The 16,791-nt window shown below is 43.5% G+C and overlaps 2 protein-coding genes across 10 annotated transcripts in view; one reads left to right on the top strand and one right to left on the bottom strand.

Moving 5' to 3' along the window:
* Nucleotides 1-9,540, top strand: part of NMT2 (N-myristoyltransferase 2) — a 74,666-nt gene extending 65,126 nt beyond the window's left edge. For 2 of the 3 annotated variants that reach the window (XM_060659255.3, XM_060659256.3), the window contains 3 exons: nucleotides 6,257-6,424; nucleotides 8,382-8,519; nucleotides 8,691-9,540. In XM_060659255.3, the coding sequence (XP_060515238.1) occupies nucleotides 6,257-6,424; nucleotides 8,382-8,519; nucleotides 8,691-8,711 (327 nt within the window). In that variant the 3' untranslated portion in view covers nucleotides 8,712-9,540. Of the gene's footprint in view, nucleotides 1-6,256; nucleotides 6,425-8,381; nucleotides 8,520-8,690 lie in introns of those variants that run through there. The other variant, XM_060659258.3, reaches the window with a different exon arrangement.
* On the bottom strand, nucleotides 632-16,779 carry RPP38 (ribonuclease P/MRP subunit p38). 7 transcript variants are annotated; one of them, XR_009617676.3, is made up of 3 exons: nucleotides 16,218-16,597; nucleotides 14,977-15,192; nucleotides 632-687 (listed from the first exon to the last, which is right to left on the bottom strand). XR_009617676.3 is itself a non-coding variant. In XM_060659262.2 (3 exons), the coding sequence occupies exon 3, from the start codon at nucleotides 13,145-13,147 to the stop codon at nucleotides 12,302-12,304; it is 846 nt and encodes a 281-aa protein (XP_060515245.1). In that variant the 5' UTR covers nucleotides 13,148-13,157; nucleotides 14,977-15,192; nucleotides 16,669-16,779; the 3' UTR covers nucleotides 11,604-12,301. The 7 variants fall into 7 exon arrangements, 6 of the variants coding, with proteins under 6 accessions (XP_060515245.1, XP_078306520.1, XP_078306518.1 ...); XM_060659262.2 differs by lacking the exons at nucleotides 632-687; nucleotides 16,218-16,597 and adding exons at nucleotides 11,604-13,157; nucleotides 16,669-16,779; XM_078450394.1 differs by lacking the exons at nucleotides 632-687; nucleotides 16,218-16,597 and adding exons at nucleotides 11,604-13,157; nucleotides 16,669-16,770 and having other exon boundaries at nucleotides 14,977-15,033.
* Between the last annotated feature and the right edge of the window lie 12 nt (nucleotides 16,780-16,791).

Raw genomic sequence — 16,791 nt, 5'->3', positions numbered from 1 at the left:
CTTTTGGGTGACATGGGATTAGGTTGGAAAGTTGAGATTTAATCTGGTAAGTACCTGGAGGAGAGGAGGAGTGAGGCGGCAGTTAGAAGTCCTGGTGGTGGCCTACTCACCCGTTCAGTTGCGAGCCTTGAGCCAGAAGTGTGTTGCCAGCCCTGTCGGGCATCGGTCCGGATAGGGGATGACAGCCAAGTGAGGGCAGAAGCGGCGAAAATGGACAGGGTGAATTCAAAGGACCTTTCTGGAGAACAGCAAGCTTTTATTTCTGAAAACCGCGCTGGAGTGGACATCTCGATACTCAGATCTTTATGCACTTGTGTAAGCTTCTCCAGGTCAGCAGTTCTCAAAGTTTTTTAAAATTTTTTTTTTCCAACGTTTTTTATTTATTTTTGGGACAGAGAGAGACAGAGCATGAACGGGGGAGGGTCAGAGAGAGAGGGAGACACAGAATCGGAAACAGGCTCCAGGCTCCGAGCCATCAGCCCAGAGCCTGACGCGGGGCTCGAACTCACGGACCGCGAGATCGTCGCGGGGCTCGAACTCACGGACCGCGAGATCGTGACCTGGCTGAAGTCGGACGCTTAACCGACTGCGCCACCCAGGCGCCCCAGTTCTCAAAGTTTTTGATGTCAGGACTTCTTGACTCAAGAATTATTGAGGACCCAATTTTTTTTTTTCTTTCTTTTATTTCTAGGGATAATATTTACAGATATTTATTACATTGAAAGTTGAAACAAAAATGTTTATTATTTTATAAAGCAGATAGAGAAAGCCAAATACTGTATGTTCTCACTTCTATGTAGAATTCAAAACAAAAACAAAAACACCTGACAGATGCAGGAAACAGCTTGGTGGCTGCCCAGAGTAGGGGGTGGGTTGAAGAGGGTCAAAAGCTATAAACTTCCAGTTAATAAAATAAGTCGTGAGGATGTAATATACAGCATAGTGTCAATATATTTGAAAGGAGCTAAGAGAGTAGATCTTAAAAGTTCTTATCATAAGAAAAAACAATTATTACTGCATGCGGTGATGGATTTTAACTAAACTTACTGTGATCATTTTGCAGTATATACAAATACTGAGTTAGTACCTTGTACACTTGAAAGTCATATTATGTTATGTGTCAGTTGTATCTTAGTTTAAAAAACAATAAATAATTGAAATATATGTATACTATTTAATAACAATAGGACAAGAATAAACATGTTACCTAAATAACATGATTTTCATGAAAAACACCTATTTTCCAAAGCAACAAAATTAAGAATGGTACGTTTTGTATTTCTGCAAATCTCTCTAACATCTGATTTACTAGAAGAGAGCTGGGTCCTCCCAGCTGCTTCTGCATCCCATCTATTGTGATGTGCTCTTTTGGCTGAAGCATGTGGGGAAAAATCCTTCACAGGAAGTATTGAAGAGAAGGGAAAGAATGAGTATTTTAATAGCCTGTTCAAATCATTTTGAATATTCTCTATCTGAAAGCATGTTAATGAACGGCTCATATTCTGTTAGATTAAAACCCACTGGTGCGTCTTGTGCTTTGATCATTCTTTCACCAGTGTATGAGTTTGTAATGTCATAGATTGGTCATTTGGGAAATAATTGGTTCGCTGAGTTACACATCTTCCAAACTCTATACCTTCGGGCTTTCTTTGAGACAACCTTTGTGTTTCCAGACGCAGAAGAGCTAGATGTTGCTTCCTTCCAGGCCATCACACAGGATGTTAGAAGGATGAGTTCTTAAGGGTCGAGAGCTAATACAATTAATAATTCTTTAGTCACGGACATGCTTCAGTGAAGCTTCTTTTTAATTACGAGGGGGTGGCGGTGAAGAGTAAAATGACCACCGTACAGCTTGGTGCCACTGCCTTGTATTGTGCTGGGGCACGGGGAGCTGCACCGCCATTGTTTCTGCATCCTCAGTGCCCATGTCCACACGGTGAAGAAGGCATAGAACTTCTTAGTGCTGTTACGAAAATCGTTTTGATTTCACGGGCTTCTGGAAGGGTCTCGGGCACCCACAGGTGTTCACAGACCACATTTTGAGAACTGCTGCCCTAGGATGCATACTCAGAAGTCTAACTGCAGAGTCTAAGGGTCAGACACGTCTTTAACCATCACTAGAGATTGCCAGATAGCTCACCAAAGTATCTCTTAGCAGCGAATGAGAGTTCCTCTTTCTGCACATCCTCACTAACACTTGGTTTTATCAGACTTTAAATTTAGGTTGGTCTGATGGATATCACATGGTTTGTTTTTAATCTGTTCTTATTACTGATGAATTTGAACATCGTCTGTTAGCCATTTGTATGCTGGTCATATACTTTGCCTTTTTTTTTTTTTTTTAACTATCATCTTGATTTCTAAAAGTTTTTGCATGTGTTGAATAATAATACTCGAATTGTGCTCTATTTCTGGGTTCTCTCTTCTGTTCCATTGATCTGTGGTGTCTGTTCCTGCCACCCTGTCTTAATTACTATAGCTCTGTAGAAGCCTTGATATGAGGCAGAGTGATTCATCCCACTTTATTCTTCTTTGTCAATTATTTTGATCTATTTCCTTGACCTTTCCTTCATAAATTGTAGAATAAGCTTGTCTTTGTCTACAGAATACCTTGCTGGGATTCTGATAAGAATGCATTAACCTATAAATTAATTTGGGGAGAACTGACAGGTCTTCCAGTCCATAGACATGATATGTCTCTCTTTAATCTTTTCAATTTTATTTTATCAGCATTTTATAATTCTAAATTTTCAAGTTGATAAGAGTAAAGTTGTTTCATTATTCTCACGTCCTTCTAATGGCTACAGGATCCATAGTGATAATGCTTATTACATTCCTGATACTGATACATTTGTGTCTTCTTTTTTTATGTTTGCACCAAATCAACTGTAATTGACTTTTTTCCACAAAGAACAAGACTTTTGTTTTATTGATTTTCCTCTGTTTTCCTATGTTTGGTGTCATTGATTTCTGATCTTATATTTATTATTTCCTTACTTTTGCTTTCTTTGGGCTTATCATACTCTTTCTTGTCTTGTCCCTTGAGGGATGGACTTAGATTACTGAGGCCTTTCCTTGTTACGTGTAAGCACGTAGTTCTCTAAGTGTCCCTCCCTCCACTGCTCTAGCTTCATCCTAGTATTTTAATGTGTCATATTTTCATTTTCGTTTGGTTCTATGTATATTTTTAAATTTCTTTTGGAACTTCCTCGTTGAGCCACGGACTATTTAGAATTCTGTTCAACTTTGACACGCTCAGAGATTTCCTATTGATTTCTAGTTTCATTCTATTATGGTTGGATAAGACACTTTGTATGATTTCAGCTCTCTTAAGGTTCTTGAGGTTTGTTTTAGGCCCATGTGGTCTATCTTGGTGAATGTGTGTGAAATGTGTATTCTGCTCTTTTGAGGTGGAGTGTTTGTTCTCTGTATGCCATTTAGATCCTTTTGTTATTATTCAGATTTTCTGCTTCTTGATGGTTTTCTTGCCAGCAGTTCTGTCAGTTGATGAGAGGAGTGTGAAAGTCCCCGACTATAACTTCGTATTTTGCCCATTTCTCCTTCCAGCTCTCTCAGTTTTTCTTGATGTATTTTGACGGTCTTGTTTGGTACATATACATTTAGGACCTTTCTGTCTTCTCAGGGGATCAATATTTTTATCAACATGTAATATCCCTCTTTGTTTGAGGTAACTTTCTTTGCTGTGAAGTCTACTTGATTGGGTGTTAATATAGTCACTCCTGTTTTCAAATTAATGTTTATACGGTATGTCTCATATAGCCTTTTAACTTTCAGCTTACCCACATCATTGAATTTGAAGTGAGTTTCTTAAAAACAGCATGTCATTGAGCCATGTTTCTTTATCCACTCTGCCAGTCTTTTCATTGGTGTATTTAGATCATCTACATTTGATAATTACTGATGTGTTCAAGCTTAAGTCTACCATTTTATTATTTGTTCTCTATTTGTTTCTTCTGGTTCTTATTCCTCTGTTTCTCTTCCTTGCCTTCCTGTGGATTACTTGAACATTTCTTTAGGATTAATCTTTATGTATTTATGATGCATTTGAGCATATTTATATAGGTTGCATGATGGTCGCTGTGGGCATGTCTGTGTGTGTGTGTGTGTGTGTGTGTGTGTGTGTGTGTGTGTGTGTATGTGACTTATCATAGGCAACTGGTCTCAACAATCAACATTTTACCACTTCAAGTGACATTACTTCCATCAGATCCCTTTATCTTGACTTTTTTTTTAAGTTTATTTATTTTGAGACAGACAGGGACAGTACGAGTTGGGGGAGGGGAAGAGCAAGAGGGAGACAGAGAATCCCAAGCTGGCTCCACTGTGCCAGCATGGAACCCCATGCAGGAATTCAAACTCCTGAAACTGTGAGATCATGACCTGAGCCAAAACCAAGAGCCGGACACTCAATTGGCTGAGCCACCAGGCTCTCCATCTTTTTGACTTTTAAATATTGTCTTGAGTATCAGATGGTTTTACAACTTGTGTTTCAGTCATCAAGTAGATTTATAAAACTCATGAGGAGAAGCATAGTTTACAGCATGTACCAGGATTTCCGCTCTGTTGTTCCTTCTTACTTCCTGATGCACTAAGATTCCTTCTGTTATTATTTCATTTCTATTTGGAGAATGTCCTTTGGCCGGTCTTAAAGGTAGGTCTACTAGCAGCAAATTCTTTTAGTTTTCATTTGTCCTAGAATGTCCTTATTTCTCCTTCATTCCTGAAGGGTAGTTTCACCAGAAGCAGAATTCATGGTTGATCGTTCTTTTCTTCCAGCACTTATAAATGATGTGCATTCCTCCTGCCTCTGTGGCTTCTGATGAGGAACCTGCTGTAATGTGAATCTTTTGGTAATGGTAATGTAATGGTATTCTCCTTGGTAATGTCTCATTTCTCTGTGGCTACTTTCAGGACTTTTCTTTGTCTTTAGTTTTCAGAACTGTAATTAGGATCCATCTTGGAGTGGATTTCTTTGGGTTTTTCCTGTTAAGATTCGCTCAGCTTCTTGAATTTATTGTGTGTGTTTTGCCAAATCTGGGAATCTTTTCAGTCATTATTTCTTCTGCTTTTGTAGCTCACATTTTTTTCTTTTTCTTTGATTTCTTGTGGGACTCTCCTGATAGGATTGTTGGGTCTTTTGTCTTTCTCCCACAGATCCCTGAGACTTAATTCTTTTTTTTTTTTCTTTTTCCCCAGTCTAGTTTCTCTGTTTTTTTTTCATACTGGGTAAATTCTACTGAATTCTTCAAGTGCAGTGATTTCTGTCCTCTGTCATCTCCACTCCACTATTGAGCCCATCGAGTGAGTTTTGTTTTTCAAGTGGAAGTCCTTATTAAAGCTGAAAATTGAGGTCTTTAATTCAACTCGAATATTGAGCTAGCTGCTAATAGAGAGCAGTAGAGAATCACTTTAGCAAAACATGGTTAGTTTCTTAATGTCCGAAAACCGGTTTCGTATATCAGAAGCATTAAGAAAAACAGTATATCCCTTATGGAATTTTCTGCCAAAAGAAATACTAGCAAGAACATATGTGTTGTCTAGTCTCTTCAGCTGTGTATAATTCAGGCATATCACAGTTTGAATTGTATGCCATCCGCATAGGCCACCAGAGCTAATGTAAACAACCCAAACAATACTGGCTAGCTTTTTATATTAAAAGGTATACCAGTGATGGTGAAATCAAGACCATTGTTTGGGTCCCTTTTGATTTTTGGTTGCTTCAGATTCACAGGTGTGTCTGCCTTTCACAAGCTTCTCAAAACAGCTGCTACACTCTGTTGACCTCACTTTAAGCTGATAAAATTCTTGCTCTGTGCCAAGAAGATGTTAGATTGATACAGTATCTTTTAGTTGGGAAAGATGGCCTTCCAGTCCCTGGAGCTCTTGTTTCTGCAAAAACAGTGAATCTGCTTTCATCTCTGTTCCAAGGGTCTAGGGAGACTCATTAGTCAAGCTAAGGGAAACTTTCCTGTTAGAACATTCTGCTTCTTAAGAAGGTTAGGCAAATTGCCAGCCAGCACTAGGTTAAGTAGGGTCTAACTCCATGCTGCTTCTCAGGCTCTACCCAACATACCCTAAGGGCCCCCCAAACCCAGACTGCTGACAGAGAGGTAGGAGGTGCTGCCTTTTTTCATAAAGTTCCCGTACAAGTCACAAATCAAAAAGTTCGCTTAAATGCACGGATGCAGCGTGTTCAAGGAAGGAGGTATTTACCTGACTTACCTTTGTCCTTTAGAACTCCAGTGGTAAACTAACTGACTTCCTGAGCTTCTACACACTCCCCTCCACAGTCATGCACCACCCTGCTCACAAGAGCCTCAAAGCTGCCTACTCCTTCTACAACATTCACACCGAGACGCCCCTGCTGGACCTCATGAGTGACGCACTCATTATAGCCAAGCTGGTAAGTGACTGACTCCTTTTTTGTCTGTTTCTCCATATCTGCGTGTCAGTGTGTATAAAACCTCTTACTGTATTTTCCTCTACACGGGTGCAATTCATTAGAGATTTTTTTTTTGATTTTTTTTTTTAAATTTTTTTTTAACGTTTATTTGCTTTTGAGAGACAGAGAGAGAGAACCAGCAGGGGAGGAACAGAGAGAGAGGGAGACACAGAATCCGAAGCAGGCTCCAGGCTCTGAGCTGTCAGCACAGAGCCTGATGCGGGGCTCAAACCCACGAACTGCGAGATCATGACCTGAGCTGAAGTCAGTTGTGTAACCAACTGAGCCACTCAGGCGCCCCTCATTTGAGATGTTTTTTTACTGTTGACCATCAGAGGAACAATTTTGATAAGAGTTTCTTTTAAAACTTCAGTGACTGTTTGCATCATTAATTCTGTTTGCAACTTAACCAAAAACATTTTGTGCAAATTAGAAACTTTTTTGTTTTTAATGTTTATTTTTGAGAGCAGAGAGAGACAGAGCACAAGCAGGGGAGGGGCACAGAGAGAGGGATACACAGAATCCAAAACAGGCTCCGGGCTCTGAGCTGTCAGCACAGAGCCTGACGTGGGCTCGAACTCACGAGCCTTGAGATCATGACCTGAGCTGAAGTCGGATGTTTAACCGACTGAGCCACCCAGGTGCCCCCAAATTAGAAACTGCTAACCCTCATATAAGAATGCATAAAACTCATAATACAAGGCATATAGGGAAAATACATGATGCTTGATATAAGGAACATACGTGTTTGTGTTGTAGTGAATAATTAGCAACAACAACCTTATTTTGGACTCAACTAGTCTCTGAATTTTAAAATAAAAGGCATTTTGAAAAATGAAAGGAATTAAATTCAAAATGTGCTGTCCTATATTTGCAGTATTTTTCTAGTTGTAGTAATTAGGATAATTGTTAAATTCTTGCTACAAATAAACATTTTCTTTTAAAAGTAAGTTGAGAGGCACCCGAGTGGCTCAGTTGGTTGAGTGTCTGACTCTTGATTTTGGCTCAGGTCATGATCTCACCATGGTGAGTTCGAGCCCCACGTCAGGCTCCACACTGAGCACGGAGCCTGCTTGAGATTCTCTCTCTTAAAAAAAAAAAAAGAAAGAGAAAAAAAAAAGTTGAAATTAGCTAACAGTTATTTTGATGTAATTATTAAACATGAGAAAATGTTATTTGTGAGAAACCGGGAACAACACGTGAGACATATCTGCATTTATCTGGCATTTGATAACTGAAAACATTTTTTTTTTTTAACATTGTACTCTTGGGTCCCCAAGTCAACATTATCCAGATTCTTTGATCCTGTTCTTTTTCAGCTACTTCCTCCCCCCCCCCCCCCCATAAAAGGCCGACAATAAATGATTTAAAGCAAAACCCCTGAGAAATAGAAATTTAGGTGCTTCATCTATACCACGTCTTTCATGGTATTATTACTTAACATTTTTAAGAAATTAGATTTTTACTAGTAAAATGTTACTAAATTTACTTCCCAGCAGCAGCCCAAGACAAGGATACACTTGAAGTCGTTAAAGCTCTAGCTAAGTCAGAACTTCAAAAGGCCAATAACTAACAGTTCTGGAGACAGAGCCATCTGGGCAAAATGTTCCTTCTAAAACAGGGACAGAATATTCTCGGAGATCTTCATAGATTATGTTAGTGTTAGCCAACATACTACCGATTTGGACTGAGCATTTCTGGGTAAGCCTCCTGACTCCGTCAGACTCGCTGCTAGTTTTATAAGACCATTTGAACTGAGTTCTTCACCTACACATAGATTATAGACATTAAACCTCTTTAGGAGAAATGCATATTCAAGCTGTTAGTAGATGAATTAAATATTACACTGAAATACATAATAGAGGAAACACTCTGGTCCTTTGAAATTTAAATTTTTAAATCCTTTTTATATTGGCAGAAAGGATTTGATGTATTCAATGCACTAGATTTGATGGAAAATAAGACCTTCTTGGAAAAACTCAAGTTTGGCATAGGAGATGGCAATTTGCAGTATTATCTGTACAACTGGAGATGTCCAGGAACAGATTCTGAAAAGGTAAGTGAAGTTGACACACCCTTTATAAACTTCATACATTTACCTAGGAAATCCCATACTTGCTTCCCTTAGGATTGGTAAGGTGTTTTTTAGTAGCTTTTAAAACATACAGATCTGTTACACTATAATTTATTTTTTCTTGCTTACCTGTTGTGTTTCTTCCCTCCCTAGGTTGGACTAGTATTACAATAGATGGATATTTCTATTTCTAAAACTCTGGCATCATCATTTGTTAATATTCTATTTAATGATTCCTGGAACTGCCATTCCAAAGAAGAATAAAATAAAAGCACAACTTCGGCAAAATCGATGTCGTCGGTAACAATCAGAAAAGATGAAAAAACACCCATACGTGACCAATAGTACATCTTTCTAGCTAGAATGTTAACATTCTTTTTTTCCACTGTTCACCTATTTGTAGGAGGGATGAAAGGGTACAAAGAGCACATTCCTCGAATTTTCAGACTTTTGGCTGTCTCCTGATGAAGAGAAGGGATTTTTCCTCTCTGTAGAAAAGGGACTGTTTTTCTAGGGATGGAACAGAAGTCACAGAATTGTGTAAGCACATCTTTGCTGTTGTGTGGAGATGAACTGCTGCATTTCTTTGATTAAGTGTTGGTCTGTTTGTCCATGTAACAGAATGAAGGATCCGTCCGGCAAATCGGTACTTCCCCACCTTGCACAGTGTGATTGACAGCATTTATGGAACCGGGACGTGTGTAACTCAGTGAGGAGTGGGGGGTGTCTAAGTATATAGTGAGATCAAAATGTACCGGGGACTAGTAAGTACATTTATTTCTCCAGGAGCAGAGGCGCCAAATAAGTAAACACATAGGTTTGTACTTTGATCTTCAACAGGTCAGTGGATTGGTTTCAGAAGCAAAGTTTTGTGCAAACACGGTCTCTGTGAGTCTACACCCATGGCTGACTAGACTTTGCTGCTGCTGCACATACTCGCTTCTTCTCGGCAGCAACAAGAGATGTGAGGCAAAGAAAATAAAAGCTCTAAAGCCAAAAGAAATGCTCAGTGGAATTTATTAGTGCTATCAGGACATTGATAGTTTGAATGTTTTTATTACTTATGCAAAATTGCACATGTTCCTTTATGCTGACTTTAATTTATCATGAAAGCTGTCATGCTAATGGAAAATGTTATTTGTAAATAAGTGTTCATAATTTTGTTACTGATGGTGTTTTTATCTAGAATTTGAAAACCAGTTTTCTCAGTGTACATATCTACGTGCATATTAACTGCCAGTAGTCCAGGAGGGGGAAAACGTGAACGAGGCCACGTGGAAACTGGCTTTGGCTCAAATACCACAAAGTAGATATACTTGTTCCTGCCTTTACTGTACCAGTGCCTAGGCTCTTCAGTCCAGAAAAATTGAATTTTCGACAATATGACAGTCTTTATGTTGTAAGTGGTCAGATGAAACTGGTCATACCTTATACCAGGCAGGACCTAGCAAACTATGGCCCATGAGCCAAATCCAGCCCATCACCTCTTTTTGTACAGCCCGTGAGCTAAGAATGGTTTTTACATGTTTGAATGGTTCCGGGGGTGGGGGTGGGGGTGAGGATCAAAGAAAAATAATATCTTGTGATGTGAAAATTATAGGAAATGCAGATTTCATCATCCATATATAAAGTGTCGTTGGAACTCAGCCACACTCACTTGCTTACGCATTTCCTGTGGCTGCTTCACACTACAAAAGGCAGAGTTGTGTTATTCTGACAGCACTGTATGGCCCCAAAGGCCTAGCGTATTTACTACCTGGCCCTTTACAGAAAAAAAAATTTTGTCAGCTCTGACTTAACACTAAAGAGCTGAAAGCCACTTTCCGCACAAGATTAAACCTACAGCCGTGGCAGCCCCGAGACCACCACTAGAGGGCGCCCGGGGGGCCACAGTAGTGCCTGAGGACGGGGATGGTTTCTGAAGACCAATGATTCGGACCCAACTGCACTACCCCATTCTTCCTTAACAGGAGAGTGGCTTTGGAAGCAAAACTGAACTAATTCATTGAAACACCAAGAATTAAGTAAACGGGATTTTTTTTTTAATTAAAAAAAATTTTTTTTAATGTTTATTCTTGAGAGAGACAGAGAGAGTGAGTATGAACGGGGAAGGGGCAGGGAAAGGGAGACACAGTACCCAAAGCAGGCCCCAGGCGCTGAGCTGTCAGCACAGAGCCCCACCTGGGGCTCTAACTCACGAAACTTGAGATCATGACCTGAGCCTAAGTCAGGTGTTTAACCACCTAAGTCACCCAGGCACCCCAAGTAAATGGAATTTTAAGTTTATCTGGACTCAAGGCTCTAGCTGGGAATTAGGGATTTTAATTTAATCTGGCATCAAGACTATAGTTGGGAATTATATTCCACTCATTTTTATGGCACAGTCTTACATGAAGCAGGTTTTCAAATAATTGCAGAATTGCCAAATTTTATCACAAGCTCCCCTCGTGATGAGACTATGGCACTTTTCCTTTGTTTACATAATTCAGTTGTAGAATTCAGTTTTCCTGTCATTTTTAAATGCACTAGTTAATAAATGTCACATTTCCCTCTTTATAATTTAGGCAGATTACCAGTAAATATTTCAAAATTGAAAATCCGTAAAATCACTTGTGTTGATAAAGTTATTAGGACTAAATTTTTTTTTAATGTTTCTTTTTGCGAGAAAGGGAAGGGAGGGGCAGGGAGGAAGGGGGACAGAGGATCCCAAGAGGGCTCCACACTGACAGCAGAGAACCTGATGCAGGGCTTGAACTCATGAACCATGAGATCATGACCTGAGCCGACTTTGGATGCTTACCGACTGAGCCACCCAGGCGCCCTATCAGTTTACTTTTTTTAATTCTCTTCCTGACTTATTTCACCTAATTACCGGCCTACTTTGTACCCATGTTATATTTCCAAGAAAGTAAGTTAGCCACGTAAAGGGGTGAACTTCAGCCATTCAAAATACCGTGTCTGGCTTTTTTTTATGAACATTAAGCCTTTCTCCCAAGCTCATGCATTTGCCTACCTACAAAGTTAAATCAACAGGAAGTTAAGAAAAAAAGATTTTTTTGTGATGTCTTTTTTTTAATTTCTATCTTAATGTTTATTTATTATTGAGAGACAGAGAGAGACAGAGCATGAGCATTGGAGAGGCAGACAGAGGGGGAGACACAGAATCAGAGGCAAGCTCCAGGCTCTGTGCAAGCTGTCAGCACAGAGCCCGATGTGGGGCTTGATGTGGGGCTCAAACCCGCAAACCGCGAGACCATGACCTGAGCCGAAGTCGGTCGCTTAACCCACTGAGCCACCCAGGTGCCCCGTTTTTGTGATGTTTGTGAAGACGATGTATTGTTTGGTGTTTGGTAGCTCTTTTAAAGCTGATGATGCATCTGCAGTCCGCTCTCACCGGCAGCACTAACTAGAACCTGTTTACTGTGGCACACCTTCCAAGCCTGCCAGAAAGATGTTAAGTGTCGTGGGATGCAGATTTTCTTGCTTACTAGCATTGGTACCAGCCTCTTGGAAAGTGAATTTATACAAGCATGGACATTAGTCGCAATAAACTTTTGTTACAATATTCGTACTTCTGGATATTTTCTGCACTTAGTGTTTTCAAGCGTCAGCCCATCCAGCTATACAAAGAGTCTTACACATATGAAACGGATGTTACTAAAAGTATTCAAGAATATACGTAAAAATAACGCATTTTATTAGTTCCAAGGCTTCTTCGTAAAGTGTCATCTTACAACTGTGTGAAACGATAAGTTGACCCAAGATTACTTTGAGGTCGTTTTTTTACCTTTGGGTGGTTTCCTTATCTTATTGGGGTTTGGAATCAGTTTCTTTATTTTAAGGGGTTGTAACACCACAGCCTGCTGACTTCCAACAAGCTTTCTTTTCTGTTTAGAGAGGTCTTCAAAGGACGTGTCCAAAATCTCTCTGTCTCGGCTTTCTGAGGACGCAGTGTCTAAACTTGCCCCGGAGTCCTCGGGTCTGCCTTGAAGCCAGGGCACGTGTAAGCTGGGTACTCGGGGAATTATAGCTCTGACTTCAGCGTCAAAGGCTGTGGTGGTCTTTTTGAACCCCAAGGCCAGGACGCACTTCAGGCCGATGACCGGTGCAAGCCTCTCGCTGAGCCGGGGAACCTGACAAGCGGGAACCGCCCGGCTCAGACTTAACTGAATCAGGTGCGAGGTGAGGATGGCGGGCTTGGCTGACCTGCACACCAGGACCAGCAGCAGCCCGTTCCTTTCCAGAGCGCGGGTGACTTCATTGATGCCAATGGCGAGCTGCTTCCTGACGTCCACGGGGGTCCACCCCGACCCCTGCTCGCTACCTTCTGGCGGTTTCTCCCTCGGGCCCTCGCCCTTCTCAACCTCTGTGCCACACCTGTCTGGGCTTGGTTTTTTTAAAAACTGCTTTCTCTTTTTCTTCTTATCCTCAATCTTCCGAAGCCCAAGAGATTTAAATCTGTCTTCAAGCGTCTGCAGTATGAAGTGCATGTGTTCTCTCTCGAGCGCGCTCCAGCAGATGGCGTAAGGGTTGTTCAGCAAGGTCTTTACGGTTAAGGGTCTCGTCTTCCGAACGGAGCCCCTCCCCGGTGCCTGAGGAGCCGCGGCCATTCCGAAAAATCTCTCGCGGAGAAGCAAACGACAAAGTAAAACTCGTGTTACTGGCAGTGCATGTCATAAGAGTATCCTGTCTGTACTTTGGTTCTCGATGGGCCACAGCAAGCCTCGTTCCGCAGAACCGATTACGTGACCATACACCAGACCTCTTTTAAGACTAAGGCATTTATTTTCCCCATTTTTTCATGACTTTGTCTTTATTCGTATACAGGCAATATATACATGTTTTTGCATTACTGCAATCACCGTGACGTTCTATTTATTTATTTCCTTTATTAAAAATGTTCCATGTTTCTACCCGTTCATGGTCATTCTTTTAAGGACTGCGTGGTATTAGTCTTACAATTCTGCCAACGTTTTCTAAGATGCTCTCCAGTCAGGCTTCATTCAGCAAACACTCCCTGAGCACCTCCGGCGTGCAGGCAGCGTTCCAGTCGCCGGGCTCGGCAGGGAACCAAAACCAAGTCCACCTGCACACAGGAAGCCTCTGCCATTCAGGATTACCGACCAGGTGTGAGTTACTCCACGCACACGGCCAAATACTCAAATGATAGTTTCGTTCTATGCCCTTTGAAGCCTCCCTCCCTCCCCAGACCCTAAGCTTCTGTGTGACCCTCCTCGAACATCTAGAGACACGGGCGTACATTCCCCCGGCCCGGTTATTCCAAGAGACTGCTCCTCCAACTGGCAATCTGCTGAAAATCAGGGGAATTTTGTCCTGAAACTTGAAAAATAGGAAGGCTCCTTCTTGGGAAGCTGTTGTAAACCACTGATGTGGGAGGCACATCCTGGCTCTCCTTCCCAGAGCAAGCACACTTCTCTTCCCTCACTGTTATGCCTCGCTTCTTCCTCGGGCTCAGCCCATAGTGACCTACGTGGCAAAGCTGAAGGGGGCTAAACAAGCCAGCCCCCGACGAGTCTGGCGTCTGGAACTGTCCCGGTTTTCAGGTAACCAGACGTTCTCCTTCCAGGCAGTCCCTCATTCCAAACCACGTATCCCACCGAGGCCTGCCTTCCCCGACATGCCCCCTGCACAATGAAGTCCGCTCCAGTTAAACTTCCACTCACCCAGGCTGGCTACTACTGATGGTGACAGGCGTCTCTGTGGAGCGTGTCAGAAGCGAGAAGGCACTTTCTCCATGTATCACTTGATCCTCACTCAACTCCCGTATGATTGCCCAACGTGTGGGTAAGAAAACAGCCTTGACTTTAAGCGCCTGGCCCAAAGTCACAACCGGTTTTCCGGACCCAAATTTGATGCCCTTTCAATCCTGGCTGCACCTCAAAAATAACCTGTTGCCTTTCAAAACCTACGGATGGGTTGGTCCTTATACCGCACGTACTGAACTGGGAGCCCTGGGAATAGGGCCAGGGCGTCTATACTTGTAAAAAGCTGCCCAGGTGAATCTGATACTGAACAGGGTTACGAACTGCTGGGGTAGGGCTGTGGAAAACTGGACGGCCTTGGGAAATGGCCTCCTGACCTCCACTGGTCACTCCTCCTCCTAAGTCACCTTCTAACAGAAATCCAAAATTCAGCTCCTTCAGGCAAGGTCAGACCCTGTTCGTGCCAGTTCTGCCGGAGCCTCTGTATCTGCCGCAGAAGCCCACTGCACAGCACTCCTCGTCCTGCGTTTTCCCCGTGTTCCCCTCAAGCTCCGGGAATCAGGAAGTAGGGACTGGGGGAGGCTGGCATCAGCTTGAAGGTGGTCATGAAGACGAGCAAGACAAATCTAACAGGGCTCTTGCCAAACCGCGAGTCCGTCCGCGTGCCTCGGTATTCGAACAGCACAGAATACTTAAATCCTTCAGTAAATACTTACAGTTATGTGCTCCGGAGGGGAGGCCAAGACAGGCGTGGGAACTCCCGCCTTCAGAATCTAGCGGGGGAGATGAGAACCAAGCAGTTCAATAAGCACAGTCTTAGGTCACATGATCCAGAAAACAAAGTACTGACTGATGAGAAGTAACAGTTTTGGAGGAGAAAAACAGGCCTTGCTGAGGTGCCTTTTGTGCTATGTCTTGGGGGCATCCACGACCTAGAAGATCAAGTGCAAACCCTCTAAGGTGACATACAAGGCCCTCCCCACTCTGGCCCCCTGTCTCCCCACCAGCCTTTCACCTTCTATGCCCCACCAGGCAGGATCACACCCTGCCACGGAACCACATATTGTTTAACGAGGCCTCCAGTTTCCCAGCTCTACATGTTCAGACACACTATTCCCTCTGCCTGCCTCAATACTCTCCCACCTTCAGCCCCACCACCACCGTTCTTTCTTCCGGTATTTCTGGATTACCCACAATGCACGGAGCCATAAAGTACCAAGTAAAAACCATTCCTGACCTCACTAGGCTTAGAGTCCATGAAAAAGACGTATCAGCAGGTAATAAAACAAGATGTGCACACTGAGGTCTGGAAACTGCAGGATAGTAAGCACGCGGCAGAAGCCTGACTTAATTGAGGGGGTCAGCAAGGAAGTCCTGGATAAAGTGACCTTTTTAACCCTACATCTGAAGAGTGCCTGCCAAAGGGAGTATGAAGCCGAAAGGGTATCGCAGGGAACACATTCACGGAAGTGAAGTAAGTTCAAGGTCTCTGGGGCAGAGATGCTAGAAACGGTGAGGTTATTAGCAAAGGCAGACAAAGACCACAGGGTGAAAGTCCTTGCAAGCCTTGTAATGAGAAGCAACCGTAATGTTTAAAGCAGAAGAGTGGAGTGATTAGAAAGGCAATGCAGAAAGATCTTCGTGGATTCCCGGCCTGGTGGCGTCCTCTGCCAGGAGTGGAAGGCGCAAAGAGGTTCCCAGAGAGTCGCCGCGGAGGGAAAGGCACAGAAATACATCCTAGCTCAAACAGTTAAGAGATAGAATCTACTCGGCTTAGTGTCATCAACCGGGAGTGGAGGAGAGGAAGGCCTCAGAAATGCCTACCGGATCCGGTAGCAGAGGGGAGGACGGCCTCAGTTCCCGGGGGCTGCATTCCTGTCCCAGAGTCACCCCTTCCCCGTGCATGCCCCCCCCCCCCCCCCCCCCGTATTTAGTACCCTCGTTCCTCACTACTTACCATACCGAACTGTAGTTACCTTGTGGTCCGTCCCCGCTTCTAGGCAGCGGAGCACTGAAGGACCAGGGTGGACTATGTCACGATTTCTCGTACCTACAGACACTTAACTCCAGGAGGACAGAGGGGAGTAAACCAAGGGCCGGAGGCAGGAAAGTACGCGGGTCCGGGCGAGGGGGGTGCGGCCCAGGAGACGGGGTTCCCGGGGAAGACCTGGGGAGCTCGCGAGCCCACCGCCCCGAGGCCTCCGCCCTCCGCGGCGCCCCGGGCTCGATCCCACCCGGCGCGCCCCTCCCGAACTCCGCGTCCCCCTGGTCCGACTTCCACTAACGACCGCGACCCCACCGCGCCCACGTGCGCCGCGACACGCGTGCGCAGAGCCCTCGCCCTACCCGGCTCCGCCTTCCGAACGCTCAGAGAGCTTCCCATCCCGTCATCCCGCCTTGACACTCACCGGGGAGAGAGTCTGCCCACAGCGTCGCGAGGCAGGAACTTGCAAAAAGCCTGAGTTTGGCTGGGAACGGGGTTGGGAGGCTCAGGACCGCGTCCTATCGCGTCAGTGCGCAGGCGCAATGTC

The sequence above is a fragment of the Panthera onca genome, chromosome B4 (genome assembly GCF_046562875.1).
Source record: "Panthera onca isolate mPanOnc1 chromosome B4, mPanOnc1 haplotype 2, whole genome shotgun sequence".
Taxonomy (NCBI): Eukaryota; Metazoa; Chordata; class Mammalia; order Carnivora; family Felidae; genus Panthera; species Panthera onca.
This window is presented reverse-complemented; position numbering and strand designations above follow the sequence as displayed.